The sequence below is a fragment of the Rhinopithecus bieti genome, unplaced genomic scaffold (assembly GCF_001698545.2).
Source record: "Rhinopithecus bieti isolate Rb0 unplaced genomic scaffold, ASM169854v2 scaffold_4916, whole genome shotgun sequence".
In the NCBI taxonomy this organism is placed as follows: domain Eukaryota; kingdom Metazoa; phylum Chordata; class Mammalia; order Primates; family Cercopithecidae; genus Rhinopithecus; species Rhinopithecus bieti.
This window is the reverse complement of record NW_016804605.1, coordinates 541,135-567,283: the sequence shown is the minus strand read 5'-3', so window position 1 is coordinate 567,283 and position 26,149 is coordinate 541,135. Positions and strand designations below refer to the sequence as shown.

The 26,149-nt window shown below is 38.0% G+C and overlaps 1 protein-coding gene across 1 annotated transcript in view; it reads left to right on the top strand.

The window, feature by feature from the left end:
• USP24 (ubiquitin specific peptidase 24) overlaps nt 1–26,149 on the top strand; it is a 150,815-nt gene that overhangs the window by 5,227 nt on the left and 119,439 nt on the right. The window contains 1 exon segment of the mRNA XM_017869403.1: nt 17–212. Within this exon segment, the coding sequence (XP_017724892.1) occupies nt 17–212 (196 nt within the window).

Sequence of the window (26,149 nt, the reverse complement as noted above, 5' to 3'; positions counted from 1 at the left end):
CCGTGGCGCTGCTCACCAACGAGCGGCCGGGCCTCGACTACGGCGGCTACGAGCCCATGGACAGCGGCGGCGGCCCCAGCCCCGGGCCCGGCGGGGGCCCGCGGGGCGACGGCGGAGGTGACGGCGGCGGCGGCCCCTCCCGCGGCGGGAGCACCGGAGGCGGGGGCGGCTTCGACCCCCCGCCCGCCTACCACGAGGTGGTGGACGCGGAGGTGAGGAGGGGCAACACCAGACCTCTGTGGGAAGCCACTGGGCTGGAGTTACTGGGAGGGGACACACCCCGCTGGGCTTGGTGTGGGAAGAGGGCATTCGGCGGGGGCTTTAGTGGGGGCGGGGCGGAGACAGAAGCCCCAGGCTCCAGTTGGGGACCGAAGTCACTTGATTGGGGTTAAGTGGGGAGAGGGACCCTTAGGAGAGGCGTGTAAAAGGGAATTAGGGATGCCGAGAGCAGAGCTGTGGGTTGGGGTGAGGAGGGGTCCCTTAGGCTTCTGGCTATGCACGCCGACGATGGGGAGGAGGTTCCAGGGCTATCATCCGAGATGGGAAGACAGACACTTGAGCGTATAGTGAGAAGGATGCGTGCAGTAGGGCGTCGGAAATGGGGTACTGGTGCACTAGGCTAGGTCGGAGATTTTGTGGCACGAGGTTTCAGTGAAGGATTGGCGGAGGCACCAGGTTCAGAGTCAGAAAAAGTGGTGTGGGCCGGCCGGAGTAGTGGTCTTTGACAGGATCACAGGAAAACTGTTGGGGTTAGGAATGAGGTTGGGGTTTTAGTCAAGGATCGGAAAGAGGGGACATTGAGTAGGATTTAAAATGAAGAGGGAAGGAGCCGGGGCCAGGAATGAGGACTTGAATAAAGTCTGGGATGTGGGCACTGGACTTGAATAAGATCAGGTATTAGAGCAGTGGGGATTGCACTGAGAGGGCAGAGGTGGGAGGCCTGGGCAGGGGTGGGAACTGGAATTGGAAGATAGAGCTGGGACCAGGTCTGGGTTAAGAGGGAGTACTGGTCATCGGTAAGGTCAGAAATGAGAGAAAACTAGACTGGGGAAAGAGATTGTAGTCATATTGAGGTGCTATGCAGAGGGGCACGGAACAGGGTGGGAGCCCAATGGAAGTGGAGGAGGAGTCTTGAGGCTAATGGCTTTAATCAGAGACCTCAAGTCTAGGTGGAGAAAACTATGCCTGTTTAGTTTGGGGTGTGAGCAAGGAACATGGGGGAAGAAAACGGACTCTTCTACAATGAAGAAAAAAGATCAACCAGAAGCAGCAGTGCTTTTGAATAATTACTTTGCAGAAACATAGCTCATGGCAGGAATTTTGGTCAGATTCGTTGGGTAGTTCATTTCAGGGGCCGGTAGAGCAGCTTGACCTGACCACAGAAAAGCACAGATCTCAAATTATTGGGATTGCATTATTAGGTAGAGATACGAATTTGGAAGCTTAGAGAAGCTAAGCCTTCTGAAAGACTTTTTCCTGAGCAGTTTTATATCCTTTTAATTGTATGCTTTTGCAACAGTTCCTGGGGCTGAAGTAGCTTGAGCAAGAAGGTGGCATTTAAAAAAAAAAAAGGTTTCTGCACAAGATTTCTTTGGCTTCCACACTTTGACAGAGTTGCTAGATTGCCCCTGTAACCCGCTAACTCAGCTGTATCGTTGACTAGTATTTGGAAATAAATATTGTTATTATTCCTAGTTTGGGAATTTTTAAAAATTCCCATATAATTGAGTAACCGTACTTAAGTCACTTTAAGAAATGAGCTTCTCATTGCCAGTTCCTATCACTCCTCCCTTGTTCCTTCTAGTTTTGACCCAGTTTTGAAATCAAGAAGAAAGCCGTTGCTTTTTCAGAAGGTGTTTGTATAACTGCAAAGCTCAGTGTATCGTTATGTGACAGATTTGATTCTTTTTTCGTTTGTCATACCTTTTAATTTCCTGTGATTGGAAAATCAATTTAAATTACAATGCTTGGTGCATTCATGTTAACATTAGCGCTAACCTTAGCTTACTGCCAGTACATGTAAGTACAAAGAATTGGGAGTGGCTTCTTATGTGAATGGCAGGCTAAGGAGTTTGGTTTGCGGTAAATTAAAATCCATAAAATCTTCATCTTTTTGAAGCAGTGCATCAAGTCCTCATTTCTCCTAGACCTGTGGATTTGGCCTGGGGGAGGGAGGCTGCACTATTTACTTTTTAGAGTTCTAGAGGAGCTGGTGACTGAGGCTGCTTTACCCAGGAAGCGTGTTGGCAGAGGTTGGCAGGCTGACACTTTCCTGACAGCCAGGAGCCTTTTGGGAACATTTAACGCAGAATGTGCCTCTGTGGTTTAAAAATCTTAATGCATGCCACCTATGCAACTTCTTGGTCATCCTTGGTGTACGCAGTGGGAAACTGAGGCTCTTGATCTTGGGAAATAGGGAAAGGCAATAAATATTATCCAGCATCTACAGGGTGTCAGGCCCTGTCTTAGGTGCGTTATACAGTTTATTTAACCCTTGGTGAGAGAGTTAACGTAGCCATTTTAGTGATACGATTATGTAGTGGGTGGCAGAGGCTGTGAACCCAGGTCTCTAACTTCAAAGCCAGTGTGCTTTTCACTCTGCTCAACTCATGGTTTTGGGATTAAATTTGTTTGGTAACATTATGGATAGTAAGGAAAAATAATGAGGGAAAGACAGATTTTGAGGCTACTGTGCAATGATGTGGTGAGCACCAATCAAGGCATTAGGAATCGAATAATGGATAGAAAATAAGGTGAATCAGATTTTTAAAAAAGAAGCATACTTTAGAAATTAATAACTAGTGCAGCTCCCTTGTTTAACAAATGCAGCCTTTCAGGCCCCAAAGGGGAAGTGACTTGTCCCCACAGAGTCAGTTAATAGAAGAGGTGGGGCTAGTACTCAGGCCCTTTTGCTGTAAGTCCTGCACTCTTTTGGCCTCTCTTTCAAGGAAAAAGGAATAGGACACAGTAATGGGTTAAAGGGAAGGAAGAAAAGAGTAAACTGGGTGAAGATTGTCAGCTATTATATAGTTAACCCTTTTATTTCTAAAACAGAACCTTATTTTAAATTATATCCATTTCTATTTGCTGCATAGGAAATTTCAGTTTCATTGTCTTCTTTAAAAATTGGGAAAACAATAAAATCTAATTGATTAGAAAAGAAAAAATTGACTTAAGTTTTTTTTTATATTTGTAGTTTGGGGATAGCAATGGTTTTCTCTTATGCCTTCCTGTCCCGGGGCAGGGAGTAGAGTGGTGAACAGAACATGGTGTTTACATTCTAGTGAGTCTTAGTCCAGGCCTCTCATTTTATGAGAAATGACTGCCCAAGGTCATGTAGCTAGTTAGGTAAATCTGTTTGGGGCCCTACTGTAATTAGGGGTTGGTTTAAAAATTAATATTTGAACAGTGAAAGCTGTTAACTTCCGGTTCAGTAGAAGCAAGGAGAATGCAGATAAAAAAGACCCAGATATCTAGCAAAACACAGAACTGCATAGAAAGCCACCTTGTTAATATCCTCCAATTAAGTAAGTAAAGATACTGTTTTTCAGAAAAGATGTGTTTGGTTCTCACTAGTATTGTTGGATGTAAATGTTCTTGGTCTCTGGGTCTGGAAGGGACTTTGAGAAGCTGTCCAGTTTTGATTTTGAATAGCAATACTTCAAAATCATTCCACGGCACACAAGAGTCTGTTCTATTATTAAAGAGCGTAATCTCTCACAGCTGCTCTAAATAACTTACTCTGATTTTTAACCAACCCCCTGTCAGAATTCTTCACTCTTTACTGCATGGCTAATGTAAACTCCTTTGGCCTCCTAAGTGCGTACCAATTGGTTCTGTTCTTTGCACAACGGGAAGAGTCAGGCCTTTGTAATCCCTCCAGGGGGTCAGTAGAAATCTGAACCAGGTATCCTGTGCATCTTACAGAACTTAACAATTATGAAATGTACCTTATCCATAAGGAATACCTTTGTACATTAATACTATAATGAATACCTTATTTATTAAGTTTGTCTTTAGAAAATACTAAAGTGTAAGTTTTGGGAAGGAAATTTCATATTAACTGAGGAAATACTTTTCTTAGCTGTCTAGTGCTGTTAATTAATATTCCCAAAAGTGACATTTAATACTGTGATCTGATAAACATTATGAACTCCTTGCTTTGTTCCTGTTTTAATGTGGATGTTCCTTCTGGATGTATTATTTTGTCAGAAGTGCTTTCAAGATTTCATTGCTTTTTTTTTTTAAGTTTAGAGCCCCAGAGTTGGTCCTGCTGTAATATATCTAAGTCACATAAAATAAAAGCATATTAATTTGTACTTCCTTAACTTACCTCATTCCTGTCTCTTTTTTTCCCCTTTGGTAGTAAGTGTTAATTATAAATGGATTAAAATTGTAATACTGTCAGTGTGTATAATTAAGGTTTATGTTAAAATTCATGTTATTCTTTTCCCAAAATACAGCAATCCTAGTATGAGTGTGGAGTGAATATCAAATGAGTAGCTTTTAGTTAACTATTAGTGATTTGAATCCATGACCTGTGGTTTATGAATTACTGTGATTTGGTAAATTTTTAAAAAAAGACCCTTAAAAGGCTTTAGAGTAAGAAAATGAAATAATTTCCCAAATCAGTTGAAAGTAGATGAAATAAAATAGGGAATTAAAGAATCAGCATAGCCTAATTTTAGTAGGTAGTGAATATAGTATCCAGGTGTTGAGGAATAGTTGTAGTAGTATATATTCCATATTAGGGGTTTATATAGTCAGTACTGCATGGTTAGGGGATATATATATATAGTTCCATAGTAGTGAGGTTATGATATATCCAGTATATATTCGTATATATCGCGTGTTATTATGTGTTAGTGATGGTATATATCCGTTATCTGGGTAGTATTATATATATATATCCGATAGAATTATATATATCCGATATATATCCATATATATATATATATCTGTATATATATCCATATATATCCATATATATCCATATATATATCCATATATATCCATATATATATATATATATATCTCCTTTGGGAATTAGGTCTGTGAGTTAATCTAATGGTTGGAGTCTCACCTTGTAATTACCTGGCCATTCAGTTTTAGAATGAATGTAATTTGGCATGAAGGGAGTACCTTTTGCGTGTCTGTGAATGTGGTTTTAGTGAAATCGTAGGTTGTGACAGCTTTATACAGCATAGTAATATTGTTAGCTTAAATTTTGAAAACAATTTCAGTGTTAGAAAAACAAATGTTGTAATGTTTTAGCAATTTAAGGAAAAGGTTTCAATGTTAATAGAAAAATAAGTCCATATACTTAAGTATTTTTATACTTACTGCCTACAATATCATATACCATTTACTTTGAGCGTGAAGGAGGGCATTTTTTGCTTTTAATAAGAAAATATTAAGAAAGATTTAGTAGAATCTCAAATCTGGAGTTCAGTTTTCCTGGAAATTTTCCTTATATGGAACCACAGAGAGACATAAGAAGTAAACACATAAGATTGAACCATTTCAGAACACCTTCATACATGCATTAAAGCTCATGCACTACTCCACTCACTAAGCGCTCTCGGTGCACTAAAGCTCATGCATTTCATTCGTGTTTAAACTTAAAAAAAATATAGTTCAAACAAGTTTCAATATTAGGTTTCCTATCAAATTAGAATGGTGTTATGGCAGTCTAAACACAAGGTGATGAGCTCTTAGAGACAAGCATTTGACAATAGTGAGAAGTGACAGTAGCAGCTTAGTGGTCAAGGAGGGGACAGGAAAGCTTTAAAAGCCGACTCAACCAAATCACACTAGCCAATTTGTGTAGGGTGATTTGAAACAGTTTTATGTGTTTCATGGCCCTGAGAGGATAACTGTGTTTTCAATGATGTCACAGTCAAGAAGAGGTTCCAGTATGGTCTGCTTAAGGAGGGTCAGGAATGTTTAATGTATTTTAGTAAGGTTTTCCTTAAAAAAAAAAAGAAGAAGAAGAAGAAGAAAGTTGGACGGATGGAGAAGTAGGCTTCAGATACCTGGAAAATTCAGACGTGAGGACATTTCAGTCACAATACTAGATTACAGAGGTACAGCTAAGAGAGTTGTGCTTCATTTTCAAAAGAGTAAATGTTTTTCTCCTCCCTTTTTTTCTAGGGAGTTTTACTTCCTTTTTTTTAAGCTTGTATTTCTCATTCTCCTTATCATAGGAATTTTTATTGTTTAGTGTTATCACATTTTTCAGTCACAGCTGATATAAAAATTGTTGTTAAGCTCGTATTGACAGTAGGTGATAGTAGGTGACATTATTGGTTGTTTTTTTTTTGAGATGGAGTTTTGCTCTTCCGCCCAGGCTGGAGTGCAGTGGCGCAATCTTGGCTCACTGCAACATCCGCCTTCCAATTTCAAGCGATTATTTTGCCTCAGCCTCCCAAGTAGCTGGGATTACAGGCACCTGCCAGCATGTTCTGCTAATTTTTGTATTTTTAGTAGAGATGGGGTTTCACCATATTGGCCAGGCTGGTCTCGAACTCCTGACCTCATGATCCGCCTGCCTCGGCCTCCTGAAGTGCTGGGATCACAGCCGTGAATCATCATGACCAGCGCTGTTTTTTGTTTTGTTTTATTATTTTGAGACAGAGTATAGTTCTGTCACCCAGGCTGGAGTGCAGTGGTGCGATCTCAGCTCACTGCAACCTCCGTCTCTCAGGTTCAAGTGATTCTCCTGCCTCAGCCTCCCAGGTAGCTGGGATTACAGGCATGCCCCCACCACGTCCGGCTAATTTTTCTATTTTCAGTAGAGCCGGGGTTTCACCATGTTGGCCAGGCTGGTCTCGCTGGCCTCAAGTGATCCGCCTACCTCGGCCTCCCAAAGTGCTGGGATTACAGGTGTGAGCCTCCACACCTGGCCAACGTTATTGTTTTTGTCCATAATCTCTGTGGTGAGTTTTGGCGAAGTGTTTTATAACCATTTGTTTTTATAGTATGTTTACAAGGTCACTTGTCTGTCCACTAGTGAGAAACCTGGCTCCCACCTTTGTTAGCTTCAATTTTTTTATTTCTCTGTGTGTGTTATGTGTGAGAAGTAAAATCCACTGTTTTAGAGGTGATTACCATAAGCTAGTTAATGGAATATGTAACCGTAGATTTGATTTGTTTTTATTTTCTCTGAAGAGCTAACACAAGTAAGTTTAAATTTTATTCTTACAATCTTTCCAGAAATTAAAATGCTTCAGACATGATGCAACAGTCTGTGAAATCTTTTAAAGGACTGAGTTGAAGATGTGATTGTTCTCTTAAAAAATAAATAATATTTTAGGTACTCGCCAAAGGCTTCCTACTTCTAAAGATAAACACTAACAAGTAGTTGTTGTAGCACACAATTTACTTTCCTGTAGCATCAAGCCAGTTATTTGTATTGTGAAATTCATTTGACATTATTTATTATATTTTCACTTAAGTTTATATCAAGAATATTTTATAAAACCATTACTTACAAAGCAACACAATACAGTTGTCCCTTGATACCCATAGGGGGCTGGTTCCAGGACACCACTCGGCCATGCTCAAGTCCCTAGTGTTTCCATCTAACCTACACACATCCTCCCCTATACTTTAAGTCATCTCTAGATTACTCATAATACCTAATACAATGGAAATGCTGTGTAAACAGTTGTTACATCATATTGTTTCTTGTTTGTATTTTTTTATTGTTGTAGTCTTATTTTTAATTTTTTCTTCAAATAATTTTGATTTGCAGTTGGTTGAATCTGCAGATATGGAACCCATGGATACAGAGAGCCAGCTGTACTTAACTCCTGTATCAGTAGGTTTCCAAAATTGTTTCTGAAATTAAATTCTTTGTCAGAAAGACTTGTTGGTCAGAAATTCAAATCCAAGACTTTTCAGTCTCTGCTTCATGTACTGTTAAAACCCAGCTTTTCATAAATAGTTCAGCATTTCCTTTTTTTTTCCCCTTTTCCATTTCTCCTATTTTCAGTTTTGGTTGAACATTAATTGCTTTTTGAGAACTATAGTTGGTAATCTATAGTGTGGGGCATTTTGGTAACAATTTTATTATTTTGTTTTAGTTTTTGAGACGAAGTCTCACTCTGTCACCCAGGCTGCAGTGCAGTGAGGCGATTTTGGCTCATTTTAGCCTCTGCCTCCTAGGCTCAAGTGATCCTTCCCACCTCAGCCTCTCAAGTAGCTGGGACCACAGGTGTGCACCACCACGCCTGGCCAATTTTTGTATTCTTTTTTGTAGATACGGGGTTTCGCCATGTTGCTCAGGCTGGTCTTAAACTCCTCAGCTCAGGTGATCTGCACACCTCAGCCTCCCCAAGTGCCGGGATTACAGGTGTGAGCCAGCCACCATGCCCAGCCTTGGTAGCAGTTTAAGATGTATTTCAGATCCTAGAAAATATGAAGGTACTCTGTGAATAGCAACACTATCATTAATCATCTGTGTTATTCTAGACTCCTTGCTCTCTTTCTTATGGAATAACCTATTCTAATCCTAAATATTTCTCATGCCCCTTCCCTCTATCCTCACTATTACTACTCTGGTTTTGGCTTATGTCCTCCCCGCCACCCTTTTTTCTTTTTTAGTGTTTTTCTCTGCCATTCACTGGCACAAGAATGATTTCTCTAAAATGTAAGTTTTAATTGTGGAATAATCTTGGTAAAATGGTTTTGTGGTTCCTCCTATCGTATAGGTAAAACCTAAACTCTTTTTCTTTCAAGGTCTCCAGACTTACCTATCTGGTCTTATCTCCTGCCTTCCTGTTCTAAGCTCTTTTGCAGTTTAGCTGCTATTTTCCCATTCTCATTCCTACTCCCCGATATCTCTTCTGCCTGTCTAACACTAAATCATTCTTCAAGGTTAGCTCAAGTGCCACTTCTCTATAGGGAGCACTTGTCTTACACCACTACATTCTCCCACTGCATTTTGCATGTACACCAAGTAAAACAGTTAAAAATTTTTCTGCATTTGCACATGTGTATTGATAATTCCCATTAGGCATTGAACAGGACTGTTTTTATCTCTGTGTCCCTAATACTGGCTCACGATAATACTTAGTTGGATAGAGAGATGACTCAGTGGTTGGATGGAAAGAAAATCGTAAATGAAATGAAAGAAAACGTCTCATGGTATTTGAAAGAGTATTCAGCCCAGGATTTGGGAGACTGTACCTTTCTGTTCAGCGTTCTGTTTCTTGCTGTTATTTGGCAAGTCAGTTTGCCTTTCTGAAACTCCATTTTCTCCTCTATAAAGTGGGCATCATTTTAGACTAGATCTAGAATACTTAATTTTTTCTTTCATTGACTCCTTTAAGAAATTAAGAGCTATGGGACCTCTCATGTATACATGTAAATATGCATACTTAATTTTGAAAATAAGCTTGTACTAAAATATTAATACTGTTATTTTGGGGTGATGGGGCTATACTCTGCCTATTTTCTGTGTTTAGAATTTTCTTTCATGAGCTTTTAAAAGTATATAAACTTTATTAAAATTAAAAGCAAACCAAACTGTGTTCAAATGAGAGTAGTTAAAAGATTAAAGTATTGCATAATTCTTAGGAAAATTTTGCAGACTCTAAAATTATTCAAAACTTTACCAATGAGGAAAATGAAATATAAAAAAGATTTAATTTGCTTTTATCTAATTGAAATAAGGAAAATGTATACTGCTTCCTAGCACATCACTGGGAACTATTTTTTTTAAATCTAGAATTCACATTTGACTGTTCTGTTATATAGTTATTTCTAGCTTTAAGAAAACTGACTCAGAAGATGCAATTCAGCAGGACTTTTCAAATTTGAGTCACTGTTTAAGCTTTAATGGAGTTTCTATTTCGTTGCCTTTTCTGCCCCTTCTGTTCTTTTTCTGCATGCTCCCCTTGTCCTGCCCCCGTATCTCACAGCATTTTGCCTTGCTAATTGTTTTTAGGACATTGTTATATATGACTCCAGTGTGTATTTTGATTGACCTTTAGATTATCTGCCAGCTTTTGAAGACTCTCAAAGTTCTGTGGTGACTACATTTTGAAAACAGCTGTGTTTAGAGCCCTTTTTTTGGCCAAAGGGATGGAATGGAAACACACACTTGGCTGACATGGCCTTCCCTGGTGACCTCTGTTCCTGTGACCTGTGCAGTATTACTCATTGTGGGGCCGTTGGTAGTTGCACTCACAGTCTCATCTGTTACTTAACTTTCTTTCTGTCATTTGTATACTTTAATGTACTCTCATGTCTGCACATTTTTAAGAAGGTGGGGCTGCTATTTCTGTTGTTTTTATTAAGTAGAAAATAAAGAGTTCTCAGAATAAAAACTAGTTTTAAATTAAATAATGGTTTAGATCAAATTCCAATGGAAAGAATAGGCATTATACTGAAAATGTCAGAGCAGCAAAACAGCCATGATCCAGTTTAACAAAATAACCATTCAGTAAGTTTTTATTGAGAACTTATTGTGTGCTAGGTACTAAGCGAGATGTTAGAAATGAGTACAATGGTGAACAAATCAGACATTTTCCTTCTCTTATTATAAATTCAAGGCTGGTTGGTTTCTTATGCCCCAAGTCTAATAAATCTTAATATTCTCTTTCAGAAACTAGAGAGAGGTCTTGAAGAGTTGTGGGTTAAATATGAAAGCTTAAATCTGTGTATCAAAAGCATTTGTATAGTGCCTCTAGAATTTTTTGTGATGTAATTTGATTCATAGTGGTATCCATTGCCAAGAAGCCAAATGATATATTTTTTAAGCAGTATTTCTTTAGTGTCATGGAATATACAGAATTTGTATTTATTTGCCTGTTAGATGTTTAATATTAGTAGATTGATGACTCTCTCAACTAGTATCTTTTAAAGAGTGATGTTAATTATTTTAATGAAATGGCATTATTTTTTGTCCTAAAAGCATAAGTGTATCAGTTTTCCCAAAAGAGAAATTGCTTTAGGTCTTATTTTAGGCTAAAATCTCTTAATNATTTTTTAAGCAGTATTTCTTTAGTGTCATGGAATATACAGAATTTGTATTTATTTGCCTGTTAGATGTTTAATATTAGTAGATTGATGACTCTCTCAACTAGTATCTTTTTAAAGAGTGATGTTAATTATTTTAATGAAATGGCATTATTTTTTGTCCTAAAAGCATAAGTGTATCAGTTTTTCCCAAAAAGAGAAATTGCTTTAGGTCTTATTTTAGGCTAAAAATCTCTTAATGATTATTGATAATAAAAAAAATTACTTTAGAGAAATGTTGGTAATTTTGAAAGACTTAATTATGGTGGAAATAGCAGTAACTCTGTAAATAAAACCTGTCTGGCATTAATAACATGAGGACTGCTTAGTTTATTATAAGTATTTTGCTTTTGTGGTCAGTTTTATATTGGAATGAACTGTGCTAAAACTTGGAAAATGTTATTGATTTTTCTTTTAGTAATACACTTCTCATGATGTCTACCTTATTTTGAAATATTTTGGTGATTTACAGTAGCAGTAGATCATCCTATAATTCCCTAGTTAACAGCTAAAATATTTTAGATGTGCACATGCACACACATGTATGTAATGTATTTAATTTTGAGAAAATGTCAGGTGTCTGTTGAGCAACCAGACTCTCTGCGTTGAATTATGTCAGCCAAAAATATATGATTTATACCATTAAAACAATTGGTTCATGATATATGTGTAGATATACTGACACCTTTAGAGAATAACAAGGAAGTGCTGCTTGCTTTCTAATACTTTGAGCTTTTTATGGTTGAAGTATAAAACATGCCTGTGGTAGAGAAATTTTAAGCATCTATTAAGGAGGATCGAAGATTAGAAATGATGCAGTTACCTTGTATTCTCCCAGTTCATAGTGATTGTAATATGGGAGAGAAATATTAAGACTACTTAGCAAGGTATACTTCATAAAACAGCACAATTATCTGTAGAGCTGACAATATTTCCTGCATTTCCCTCTCCTTATTCCAGTAAGTAGAACTAAAAGTTGAAACTTTAAGGATTAAAATGGATTATTTGTTTCAGAACTGGGACCATGGAGATCTGGTGGTGGTAAGCCTTGTCAGCTTAGGGAGGAGGAGGACCTTGACTCTTGGCTCAGCAGAGTCAGAAAAGGAACCCAACCTTCTGCCTCTTGAGATGTATTTTATTTACTTTACCATACTGTTCTTCTGACCTGAGGAAGTCTTTGACTGTAGGTTATCTTTAATATATCCTTCCTCATAAACTTTCTCTATTTAATCATCACATTTCCTTTGTTAGATATACACTGGTGTCTCCCCTTATCTGTGGGGAATGGATTCTGAGAACCCCAGAGGATGCAGAAAACCACAGATAGTACTGAACCCTACATATATTGTTTTTTCCTACATATACATACCTGTGATAAAGTTTAATGTATAAATTGGGCACAGTAAGAGATTAACAACAGGAACTAATAAATAGAACAATTACAATATACAGTAGTAAAAGTTTTATGAATGTGATCTCTCTCACTTAAAATGTCTTATTGTACTCATGCTCCAGAGTGTTTATTCTAGAGTTTATCTTGCTTTCTCATTAGGTACTTTTAAACTTTGGTTATTCGTAAGTTTATAAAGATGGTGGGAGTTGAGGAAAGGAAGATTGAGCAATTGCTGTCACTTGTGAAGGTGCTGTGTCATTCTCTCGACTAGCATGCTTGTACAAGTGATCCCCTGCCTGAGTCTATCCACAGTTGCACATGGTATTGAATATTTTAAAAATAAGCTTTAAGAGTCAGTATACAGGCTGGGCGTGGTGGCTCACGCCTGTAATCACAGCACTTTGGGAGGCCAAGGCAGGTGGATCACCTGAGGTCAGGAGTTTGAGACCAGCTGGATCTCTTCCCCCTCTCTTCCCCCCCGCCCCCCCCATCTCACACACACACACACACACACTTTTTCTGAAACAATTTCAAATAAGTTGCAAATGTCAGGACATCTGACTCCTAAATACTTTAGTATGAATCTCCTAAGGACAAAGACGTTCTCCTACAGAACTGCAGTACCATTATCCTACGAAAGGAATTTAACATTAATACGATAATATTGTCTATTATTTAGTTCATATTCAAATTCTCCATTTATAGTACAAATATCCTCTATAGGCTTTTATAGAAATTGTAATCTAGGATTGAATCAAAAAGTATGCATTGCATCTGTTAATCATGTTTTTTGTTTTTTTGTTTTTTTTTTTTTTGGATACAGTCTCACTCTGTCGCCCAAACTGAAGTGCAGTGGTGCAATCTTGGCTCACTGCAACCTCCACCTCCCAGGTTCAAGTGATTCTCGTGCCAAGTAGCTGAGATTACAGGTGCCCACCACCATGCCTGACTACTTTTTATATTTTTAATAGAGGTGGGACTTTGCCTGTTGGCCAAGCTGGTCTCAAACTCCTGGCCTCAAGTAATCTGCCCGCCTTGGCCTCTCAAAGTGCCAGGATTACAGGTGTGAGCCACCATGCCTGTCCTGGTTATCAAGCTCTTTTAATCCAGATTCTAGAATGGTCTTTTCATCTTTTTATACTGACACTTGTGAAATGTCTAATTCAGATCTCTTATTTTAAAAAGATTTTATGAATGAATCATTTTAAATACCCAAGGATGTTTTATTATTTATTAAGGAAAACCGAAGAAAAATATTTACCTTATTTCATTACATAATTTGTTCCCCATTAGTAAGACTGCATTTCTTAACAACCTATATTTTGACTTGTAGTAGAATTTTAGCATTTTTAGAGCCAGAAGAGATCTTGGATCTGTAGGTAAATATTTTCATTTTATAGATGAAACTGAGGTATGGAGATATCAAGTCTTAACCAACCAGGGGTGATTTGTCATCCCACCCCAGAGACATTACGCATATATGGAGCTGTTTTAGTGTTGTCACAATTACAGAGGTGTTACCGGCCAGGGATGCTGATAAACATCTTACAGTGCACAGAACATAATTGTCCAGCCCAAAATGTCAGTAGAGCCAAGGTTAAGAAACCCTGTCCCAAATCACACAGCTCATGGTGGGACTTAAAACCACGTTACTTGACTTTCAATTCTGTGTTCTTTCTACACACAAAAATAGAAATGCCTTTCTTACCCTTTCCTTCTCTCCGCCTTCATCCTCCATTTCTGTTAAGACAAATTAGAACATACTGCTTGAGAGAACCTGGAGTATCTTTCTAAAATGAGAAATATGGGCTGGGCATGGTGGCACACACCTGTAATCCCAGCATGTTGGAAGGCCAAGGCAGGAGGATCGCTTGAAGTGAGGTATTTGAGACCAGCCTGGGCAACATAGTGAGATCCTGTCTTTAAAAAATATATATTTTTTAAATATTTTTTTAAAAAAGAAAAAAAGAAATATAAATGTGCTTTCAGTGGGGTTTTATTCCTATAAGTAAAAATTTGTGCAGAATGACTTTTGGGTAGTTTAGATAACCATGACTGCTCTTCACTTTTGATTATATGAGGTTTGAGTTAAGAAACACTTTCTCATGCATTATCTTACTTGGTACTCACAGAAACCCCTTGTAGTTATAATAATGAGCAAAGCAAAAAGCATTTGCTTTTCACAAGTGAGAAAATGAAGGTTCCCAGAAAATAACGTCCTATCTAATTGTGGTCAGGTAAGGTATTAGTCAAAGTTATGTGGAGATAGATTTCAGTTGAACGGGCAAAACAGAAACAGGTAATCTCAAAATGTCCTAAGCACCTGGTCACTAAATGTATTTAGGCAGAGGTTCTGGGATATTGTTGGGGATATTGTACAAGTGATTAGGTATCGAATAGACATTGGAGATACAATGGAGAATTAGATAGAGCTCCATTGAGTAACACACTCTTATTGGGGAGCCAGACCTTAAATAGGTGAAGTTTACTACAGCTCAGTATTTGATGTTATGAAGGTAGTGCTTTAAATGTGCCATGCTTTCTCTTTCATGCCTGAACACACATACAGTTCTCTGTGCTCAGGATCTGTTTCCTTTCTTTCATGTCATGAGCATCTATTAGGTCTTAACATTCACTTATTCATTCACCAAATATTTGTTGAGCACCCATTCTGTCTTAGGGACTGTTACAGATAATGGAACAAACAAAACAATTCTGCCCTGTTGGAGCTTATATCCTAACGAGGGGAGACAGACAACAAACAAGATAAGTGAAATGAAGAGTGTCAGATGATGATAAGTACTATGGAAAAGCAGCACAGGAGAGAGATCATGCTGGACAGCAGTGGGTAGGGGGTATGACAAGGGCTGATTTTTGAGTATTATTCAAGGAAGGCCTCACAGAGCAGGTCATATTTGAGCAAAGACCTGAAGAAGGTGAAGCCAACTGTGGTTATCTGAGAGAATGGCACTCTAAGTTAGGGGTGGACAAACGTTTTCTGTAAAGGGCCTAAAGTGAATACTTTAGGCTTGGTGGGTTACACAGTCTCTGTTTTAGCTATTCAACTTAGCTATTGTAGTATGAAAGCAACTATATACTATATGTAAGCAAATACGCAGGTCTTTGTTTCAATAAAATACAGAAACAGGCAGTGGGCTCTACTTTGCCAACTCCTGCTTTAAGTGGAAGGAACACCTAATGCAAAAACACCAGGTAGCAGCAGGGCTGGCATGTTGGAGGAGCTGCAGGGAGGCCAGTATGGCTGGAACTCAACAGGCAAAGGTCAGCTCCCCATTAGGGCCTTGCAGCAACTGTCACGATAACTTTTCGTCAGAATAGGAAGGAAGGCATCGAAGGTTTTCAACAGGGAGATACCATGATCTGGTGAGAAAGATCAGGGGTTTGTTTTTGAACATGTTAATTTTAGATGCCTATTAAATACCCCAGTGGAGTTGTCAAAAAGGAAGTTGGATATATGCCTGGTGTCCAGAGAAGAGGTCTGTATTGGAGCCAAAATGTGAGTCTTCAACTTAGAGATAGCACTTAAACCATTAAACTGTTCTTAACAGGAGTAATGTAACTCTGTGCGGGGGCAGAAATTGGTTCTTGAGGGAGATGAAAAACAATCTTGGATATTACAGTGGATCACACTAAAACTCAGCCCTACCCAACCCAGTCAATTCTTAGTATTTAATTTCATGGGAGGTAGGATGGTTAAGAAAAAGATGTCTGAACGTTTCCTTGGAAGAATGATAATGAAAATCAGGTAGAAAACACTGCATTAGATTAAACTCACTGAGGTCACCAAGGGGGTGCCTGTAGATAAAGAGGAAGTCTGAGGACTGAGCTCGAAGGTGCTCCAATGTTTAGAGACTGGGGTGGGAAGGCGGAACCAGCAAAGGAGATTGAGGAGTAGCTGGTGGGGTGAGGAAGCAGGTGAGAACTGTGTTTGGAAACTGAGAGAAAGAGGTGTTTCCAGAACAAGGGATCCGCTGTGCTAAATGTTGCTGATGGGTCAGGTAAGATGAGAACTGAGAATTAACTGTGTATATGAGGCTGTGGTGAAGAAGGTGGATATTTACTTAGGTCTCAGCTTAAGTATTATTTCATTTAGTAGGCTACTTTTGACTACGATTAGGATGGGTCCCCCCTTTTTTCTTAACTGTGGTAAAAATCACATAACGTAAAATTTATCATCTTAACCTTTTTTAAGTGTACAGTTCAGTATTGTTAAGTATATTCACATTGTTGTGAAACAGATCTCCAGAAATGTTTCATCTTGCAAATCTGAAACTGTACCTGTTAAACAACAACCTTTCCTTTCCCCTACCCTGTAGCTCCTGGCACCCAGCACTCTGCTTTCTGTTTCTGAGTTTCACTACTTCAGATACCTCATATAAGTGGAACTATACAATATTTGTCTTTCTGTGACTGCCTTATTTCACTAAGCGTGATGTCCTCAAGGTTTGTTCATGTTATAGTATGTAGCAAGATTGCCTTCTTTTTAAAGGCTGAATGGGCCTCCTTATGTACTTTCATAATACTCTGTTACAATAACACTCCTTACAGGAAGTTGTAATTTCTTATTTGTCTTTTTCCCTGAAAGACAGGATATTTCCAAGATTCAGTGGCAGAATATGTTTGTCTTATTCATAGATGTATTCATAGCCTCTGGAAAACACTGAATGAGAATTCTGTGTAAAAATAGAAGACAGAATACCTTCCTTTGTTTGGAGGAATCTCAATACTCAAAAATGTTGTTGAAGAGATGGTACTTGAACTGGTATTGAAGAAGTAGGAATTTGTCAGGCTGAGAAAGGGCAACCTAGGTAGAGAGAGCAGCTTACAGCTATGCTTGGTTTCATGATAGGACCTTGTGTGTAGCTCTAGCAGAAGGTTTGGAAAGTGGCAAACCATATATTGTGATGGGTTGTGGTCAAAGGATGGAGAGCCTTGCCTGCCAATGCAAGAAGTTTGCGTTTACTTTCTAGGCAGCTGGGAGCAAATGGAGCTTTCTGAGGAAGTGAGTGATGGGATCAGGTTCCTTTTTTTGGTTTGGGTTGGGGTTAGGGTTTTTGTTTTGTTTTAAGGAAGATCCTTCTGGTGGCCCTTTGGAGGGGGCACAGGAGTGATATATGGACTGGTGGAAGGAATGGCAGTTATATGAGTATTGCAGCAGTCCAAGCAACACATGACGGAGACCTCAAGTAAGCAGGCTTGGCTACAACAGACTATTCAGAAGAAATTTATGAGGTAGAATTATTGTCATGTGGTGACCAACTGGCTGGGACGATGACACAGTTCCAGGGATTAGGAACGTTAGAGAAGTAACAGATTTGAGCCAGCACTGAGTTCTTTGTGGATGTGGTAAATCTGGAGTACCTTGAGGGCACGAAGGTTAGAGTCTAGCATAGAGAGAGCGGGGGGGGGAGAAAGAAAGATTCATCTGAAGTCTGAGGAGCGGACTAGGCTACTATTTCTTTTTCTTTTTCTTTTTTTGAGACAGGGTCTCCCTCTGTCGCCCAGCCTGGAGTACAGTGAGCCTGGAGTACGGTTCACTGCAGCCTCAGCCTCCTGGGCTCAAGTGATTACCCACCTCAGCCTCCCAAAGTGCTAGGATTACAGGTGTGAGCACACTGCTCCCAGGCTGGGCTTCTATTTCTTACTTTGCTGTGTGTTATAGCTGGCACTGTAGTGAATTATCCCTCATCGGTGTAGGAATCCTGCAAATTAGGCACCATGCTCTCTTTTTCATTGAGGAAAACAAAGACAGATTATAAGAAGTTTATTCAAGGTGACACAGCTAGCAAGTGGTAGTGGAAGAATCAACAATTAGATCTGTTAGGTGGGAATACTTAGTAAAGGAAATGTCAACAAAATTAAGAATGAAAGTTGCTTGCTTATGCTAGATAGCTCTTTATCTAGAACTTTAGAAGTTGTAATGGATTAAAAAATACTAGTGCTTTGGAAGAAAATAAGTTTTACTTGATAATCCTCTCCCAATTCTTGGCTTGGGGTCCATTATATAAGTTCTGTTTATTTTTTGTAAAAGCATTTTTGCCTCCATTCTGCATTGTTGTTTTTTGAGGCCATGCCATGCTACCAATTTTAGGAGGAATTGGAATACTTTCAAGTGTGCTTAATCTAGAGCCTGAGATTTGGAGAAACCTTGACTTAAATTTTCATTCCAGTCTGAATGCATTAATGACTGTTGGTGTTAGGCAAGTGACCATAAGAAATGTGACTTTAGGTGAGTAACTTTGCCTTATTTGAGCCTCAGTTTGTTTGCTCATGTAAAAAATTAGGATGATAACTCTTACCTCCTGAGGTTTGAGAGTGATTAAATTATAATATTTGTACACTTTCCATAGTTACTAGTGCTGTTCCTGACATGTAGCAGCTAAGTGCTCAGTAGACGTATTAGTTCTCCTTTGCCGCTCACTGATATTGCTCTCATCTGAATTTATCTCAATCCCCTTTACCATATCTCTCCTCCTTCCTGCTGGCTGCTCAAACTGATGGCCCAGCATAACTGCAGTCACTGGGGATGCCCTAAGAAAACTGGGACTGGAACAACTACCTACTATTTCAGTCTTGTAACGGATCATCTGTACATCCCAAACCTTAAATAACCTTCATTTATGAAGGTTACCCTCTATTTGTAAGATATCACCTTTGGATTATAGGACAACCTCTTCTCATGAAAACCTTGTTCCTCTATATTCTAAATACAGTTGTCCATTGGTATCTGCGGGGAATTGGTTTCAGGACCCCCTCGGGGATACCAAAATCTGCATCCCCCTGCCCTCCGTGCAGATACCGAAATGCTCAAATCCCTTATATAAAATGGCTTAGTATTTGCATGTATCCTAAGCACATCCTCCTGTGTACTTTAAATCATCTCTGATTACTTGTAATACCTGATACAATATAAGTGCTGTGCAAGTAGTTGTTACACTGTATATAAATACGTTATTTGTAATGTAAACTACAAAATGTAAATACGTTATTTTCTATGTATTTAAGGAATAATGACAATAAAAAATGTCTGGATCTGTTCAATACAAATGCTACCATCCATTTTTTTTCCCCAAATATTTTCAGTTCACATTTGGTTGAACCCATGGGTATGGAGGACTGACTTTAAGAAGTCAGCTTTTGTTGAATAGTTTAGGAAATTATTTACTACTCATAACATGGAATGAAGATGCATTCCAGGAAAATATTTGCAGACTTCAGACACAATGTATTCATACATGGGGACTACCTACACTTGTTTATCATCTCCTCTTTTTCCAGGAAAAGATAAAATAATAAAATATTTTAGGAATTATTTTCTCTAGTCTGAATTAACAGGGAATATCAGATCTGCATGTAACCATCTCCAAATTGCTTTGAAAAATATTTAGTAAAACTGACAACCTCAAGGTTTAATGAAAGGTATTCTAAATTAGTGACTTGCAATCAAATGCCCATGTTTGCATGTTTTTCCTTAAGCTGTTGACATATATGTTACTAAATGTTTATTATGATAAACAGTTAAATAATAGACAAATCTGTTTTAAGTCATCATGAAGAAATCAGTCTGTCATCTTCATTTTTCTGTATATTGATCAGAGGTTCTTTTGAGTACATGTCGGTTAATAGCATAGTTCAGTAATTGAATTTAGTTATTCAAATAAACTTTAAGCAACACTGGTAGTCTCTTATCCGTTAGGTTGAATAATTTTCTTTTATCTGTATTTGTTGAGTCAGTGGGCAGACAGGAGCTTATCTCTAAACTAGCAGGTGGTATGTACCTCCGCAGCAGGTTTTACTTCTTTCAACAAAGAAGGCTTAAATTACAATAATGTATCCTTGTTGGGTTCACGAGTAATCAGTTTATTGTCTCTTTAAAAAAATTAAGGGTACTTTTTCTAAATAGATATTAAACTCCATTATTAAAAGCTTGCATGTTGATTTTTTAAAGCTCATTTGCAAGGATTAGGTAGATTTTGTGTGCGTGTGTACTTAACTGCCAGTTAAGATATCATCTGCACTTAGGTTGGTTCATTTGCATTTTTCAAACGGGCAAGTTTCTGGATATGGATAGCAACATATGTAGAAACATGTCTGGCTACAGTTTGCAATATGAGAGGTAGCATGCAGAAAGATGTTTTTGTCAAAATAATCTATATTTTAAACCTAAAGATCTTTGCTAAACTGTGTGGGGGCAGATTAATACTGTACAGTGACAAGTGTATATCAATTCCATGAAAAACTTCAGTTGCAACAATGAAAAGTGCCAGGCCAGGCAGGGTGGCTCATGCCTGTAATCCCAGTGCTTCGGGAGCCTGAGGTGGGCAGATCACGAGGTCAGGAGTTTGAGACCAGCCTGGCCAATATGGTGAAACACCATCTCTACTAAAAATACAAAATATTAGCCAGGTATGGTGGCAGGTGCCTGTAATCCCAGCTGCTCAGGAGGCTGAGACAGGAGAATCGCTTGAACCCGGGAGACGGAGGTTGCAGTGAGTCAAGACCATGTCACTGCACTCCAGCCTGGGTGACAGAGTGAGACTCCATCTCAAAAAAAAAAAAAGTGCCATATTGATCTTATAAGTGAGTAAATAGTCCTTAGTCCAAACAGTTGGCAAACAGATGAAGTCATAATCATAACTATTTGAATTCCTACCATATTTATGGCACTATAAAGTATTATGGCAGTTACAGAGACTTGTTTATATTTTCATTTGTATTTATGGGCATAAAAATATTACATATTTAGAAAGTAGCCTAAAATACTGAAGAGATGAGTATGTATCCAACAATGTTAATTGTTCTTTCTTTAATGGTAAACTGACCAATTAGAAATCATAATTGAACACATTAGTTCATCTGTATTGTTTTTCTTGAACAACTGAATACACTAGATTTAATGTCACTAAACATTTTTCAGGTTAAAAGTGACATTCAGTAGTTGTTGGCAAGCTCATTTCTCTTCTACCTTCGTGCCAGAGCTGTGCATCTCCTAACAACTGCTGGATTTACATGAATATTATAAAATATTTTATAAAAATTATTTTCAATTTTAAATGAAGTTGATGGAGTATCATAAAAAGCAGCAAAGATATTAACTCCAGTAGTCAAATGGCTAAAAGTGTTGAAGTTTTATAAATATACTTGAAAAATAAATACTGGTTTTGAAATAGTTTGATCTATAATCTTCTTTCTGGAGCACCATTTCCTTTAAACTTCTTCAACTGTGTACACGTTTGTTCTCACTGCCCATATACGTGGACACCCACAAGCTGGTTTGGCATCCACCAGCCCTTTCTCTACTTTCGCATTATCCTGTTCTTTAAAGACAAGAATTGTGTCCATTATCTCTGTCCTCAGCACTGAGCATTTTGTTTGGAGCATAGCACTCTCGATAAATATGTTTTTAATTAATTTAGAATCAGTGACCATTAATGGTTACTTTTGTATCATTTGGATTTGGCATCTAATGAGAAAATAGTAAGTTAAATTACAGAGATCTTATTAAAAACTGAATACGTTATGTCTGTTTGGAGCTATGACATTTTGCAATAGAACAATACTGAGCTGCTTTGTGTATGTCTCTTGGTCAATATGTAATTTTTGCCAAGGACAGGCTCTACTTAAAGTGATAACTCAAAATATCAAACCAACCTAAATATGGGTTCATACTCTCCCCCTCTGTGGTTGCTTATCTCTTTGTGTTTGCAGCACCCTCCTGAAAATGTAGTGCTGCTTTGTATCATTCCTTAACACTGTGTATAGTGTGCTGTTGCTTCCATTTTTAAGACCAAGAATGTTAACTACCTAGGAGGCAGCATGGTATTTTTCACCTGTCAAGTCTTAAATAATATTCTTTCTTTCTTTCTTTCTTTCTTTCTTTCTTTCTTTCTTCCTTTCTTCCTTTCTTCCTTTCTTCCTTTCTTCCTTTCTTCCTTTCTTCCTTTCTTCCTTTCTTCCTTCCTTTCTTCCTTTCTTCCTTTCTTCCTTTCCTTTCCTTTCTTTTCTCTTCTTTCCTTCTTTCCTTCTTTCTTTCTTTTTCTTTCTTTCTTTCTTTCTTTCTGTTTTGAGATGGAGTCTTGCTCTGTCACCCAGGCTGGAGTGCAGTGGCGCAATCTTGGCTCACTGCAACCTCCACCTCCTGGGTCTGAGCAATTCTCCTGCCTCAGCCTCCCGAGTAGCTGAGATTACAGGTTCCTGCCACCATCCCCAGCTAATTTTTGTATTTTTAGTAGAGACCAGGTTTCACCATGTTGGTCAGGCTGGTCTCAAACTCCTGACCTCAAGTGATCTGCCCTCCTCAGCCTCCCAAAGTGCTGGGATTACAGGCGTAAGCCATTGTGCCTGGCCTTATATAATAATATTTTTTAATTGCTGTTTTAAAACTAATTGTCGTATGTGTTAAATTTTTATTATAGATCATTAGGTACAACTCTGTGTTTTGCAGTTCTTAGATATATACTCACTTTGTTTAGTGACTATAATCATTGAACTCATTTTTGTGTATCAAGTCATTTAAATAACAGCTTTATTGAGAAAGAATTCTCACACTGTAAAGTTCACCCTTTTAAAGTGTGCCTTCACAGAGTTGTGCAACTATCACCACCATTTATTTTGAGAATATTTTCATCACCTCCAAAAGAAACCTCATACTCTCTTTTTCTTTCTCCTGCCGTTCTGTGGCAACCACCAGTCTGCTTTCTGTGTCTATGGATTTGCCTGTTGGGGACATTTCATATAAACAGAATCATACAGTGTGTGGCCTTTTGTGTCTGGCTTTTTTCACTTAGTATATTTTTGGAGTTCATTGAGAACTGAACTTCAGAACTCATTTTTGTTGAAATTCATCCAACTCACTGTGTTCATTCAAAATACTGTAACTTGTCAATATTTTGTTCATTTTTAGAGCTAAAAAATATTTTACTGTATGGGTGTAACACATGGACATAAAATGGATTGCTCATTCATTCTTTCTGATGGACATTTGGATCATTTCCAAACCTTTTGGTTGTTAGTAACAGTGCTGCCATGAACACTCGTGTACACATGTTTCGTGTGGACACGTTTCCGTTTCTCTTATGAATATTTGTAGGAATGGAATTGTTATGTAATGTGGAAACTTACTAACCTTTGAGGAACTGCCAAACTCTCTTGGAAAGTAGTGGCCCCATTTTATAATCAACCAGCAATGTGTGAAGTTTCCAATTTCTTCACATTCTCACCAATACTTGTTATTTCCTATCTTTTTTTTTTTTTTTTTTTTTTTGAGATGGAGTTTCGCTCTTCTTGGCCAGGCTGGAGTGCAATGGCACGATCTCAGCTCACCACAACCTCCGCCTCCCAGGTTTAAGCAATCCTCCTGCCTCAATCCTCCTGCCTCAGCCTCCCTAGTGGCTGGGATTACAGGTGCCTGCCACCACACCCAGCTAACTTGTTTTATTTTTAGTAGAGACAGGGTTTCACTCTGTTGGCCAGACTGGTCTCGAGCTCCTGACCTCAGGCGAGCCACCCACCTCAGCCTCCCAAAGTGCTGGGATTACAGGTGTGACGCACCATGCTCGGCTTCTTTTCTTTTTAAATTTTAGCCATCCTAGTATGTGTGAAGTGGTGTTTTGTGATTTTGATTTGCATTTTCCTGAAGATGCTTAGCATCTTTTTGTGAACCACTTATATATCTTTTTTGGAGAAACATTTATTCAAATCTTTTGCCCATTTTTATTAGGTTATTTGTCTCTTTATTGAGTTGTAAGGGTTTTTGTGTGTGTGTGTGTGTGTTCTAGATGCAAATCTCTTATCAGATCTATGATTTGCAAATGTTGTTTCTCACTCTGTAGATTCTTTTTTCACTTTCTTAATGGTGACCTTTGATGCACAAAATTTTTATTTTTGATGAAGTTTATTTTTTCTTTGTTGCTTTTGCTTTTCCAAGAAATAATTACCTAATCCAAGGTCATGAAGATTTAGTCTTAAGTTACATTGAGTTAGTTTTGTATGTGGCTTGAGGTGGGGTCGTTTCATTCTTTTGCTTGTGTATACTCAGTTGTCTTAGCACCGTTTGTTGAAACGAATGTCCTTTCTCCATTGGATTACTTTTGTGCCTTTGTCAAAGATTAAGTTGTCTCATGACTCTTGTTGAAAAATTAATTGACCATAAATATCAGGTTTTATTTATGAAATCTCAATTATATTCCATTGATTCATTATGCCAGTACCAGATTGTCTTGATTATTATAGCATTGTAGTAAGTTTTGAAAATGGGAAATGTGAATTCTTGAACTTTGTTGTTTTGACTATTCAGGGTTCCTTGTAAATTTTAAAGTTTGTCGTTCTTTGCAAAGAAACTAGCTGGAATTTTGATGCAGATTGTGTTCAATTTGTAGACCAATTTGGGGAATATTGGTATCTTAACAGTTTTAAGTTCCAATCTATGAACATAGGATGTCTTTTTGTTTATTTGGTTCTTTTAATTTCTTTCAATGATGCTTTGTAGTTTTCAGTGTACAAATCTTGTACTTCCTATTTTTTTTATGTTACTATAAATGAAATCATTTTCTTTATTTTAGGATTACCCAGTGTTAGTGTATAGAAATACAGTTGCATTTTGTATATTGATACTGTATTCTGCAACCTTGCGGAACTCATTTATTAATTCTGGTATTTGTTGTGGTGAATTCTTTAGGATTTTCCATGTGCAAAATTATGGCATCAGTGAATAGAAGTAGTTTTATTTCATCCTTTTAAATCTGAATGCCTTTTATTTTTTCTTTGCCTAATTGCCTTGACTAGACAGTCGAGTGCAATGTTGAATGGAAGCTGTGAGAGCAGACATCTTTGTCTCATTCCTGATCTAGAGAAGAGCACTCAGCGTTTCACAGTTAAATATGATGTTCACTGTAGGTGTTTTTGTAGATGCCTTTAATCATGTTGAGGAAGTTCCCCTTTATTTCTAGTTTATTGAGTGTTTTGTCGTTGTTTTAAAATCATGGAATGGTGTTGCATTTTGTGAAGTTTTTTCTTGCTTCACTTGAGATGATCTCATGTGATTTTTAAGTCCTTTATTCTGTTACTATGGTGTTATTATATTGATTGGTTTTTTTTTGGGTTTGTTTTTGTATGCTAAACCTACCTTGATTCCTGAGATAAGTGCCACTTGGTCATGGGTTAGGATCTTTTTAATATATGTCTGGATTTGGTTTACTGGTTTATTAAGGATTTTTGTGTCACTGTTCATAGGGATATTGGTTTGGGGTGTGTGTGTGTTTTTGTACATTATTTTAAAGTGTGATAATATATACATAACATAAAATTTACCATTTTACTCATTTTTAAGTGTACAGTTCTGTGGCATTAAGTACATTTAATTAATCCGTCAGTCCCATCCATCTTCAGAACTACTTCATCTTCCCCAGCTGAAACTCTGTACCCATTACGTGCTAACTCCCTATTCCCCGCTTCACCCAACCCTTGGCAACCACCATTCTACTTTCTTCTTCTGTGAATTTGACGACTTTAAGTACTTTCATGTAAGTGGAATCATAATATTTGTTTTTTCTGTGATTGGCTTATTCCACTTGGCGTAATATCTTCAAGATCATTCCATGCTGTAACATGTTATCGGAAATACCTTTTCTTAAAGGCCGGATAATCCATGGTGTATTTATATAATATTTTGTTTATTCATTCGTTGATGGACATTTGGGTTGCTTCCACCTT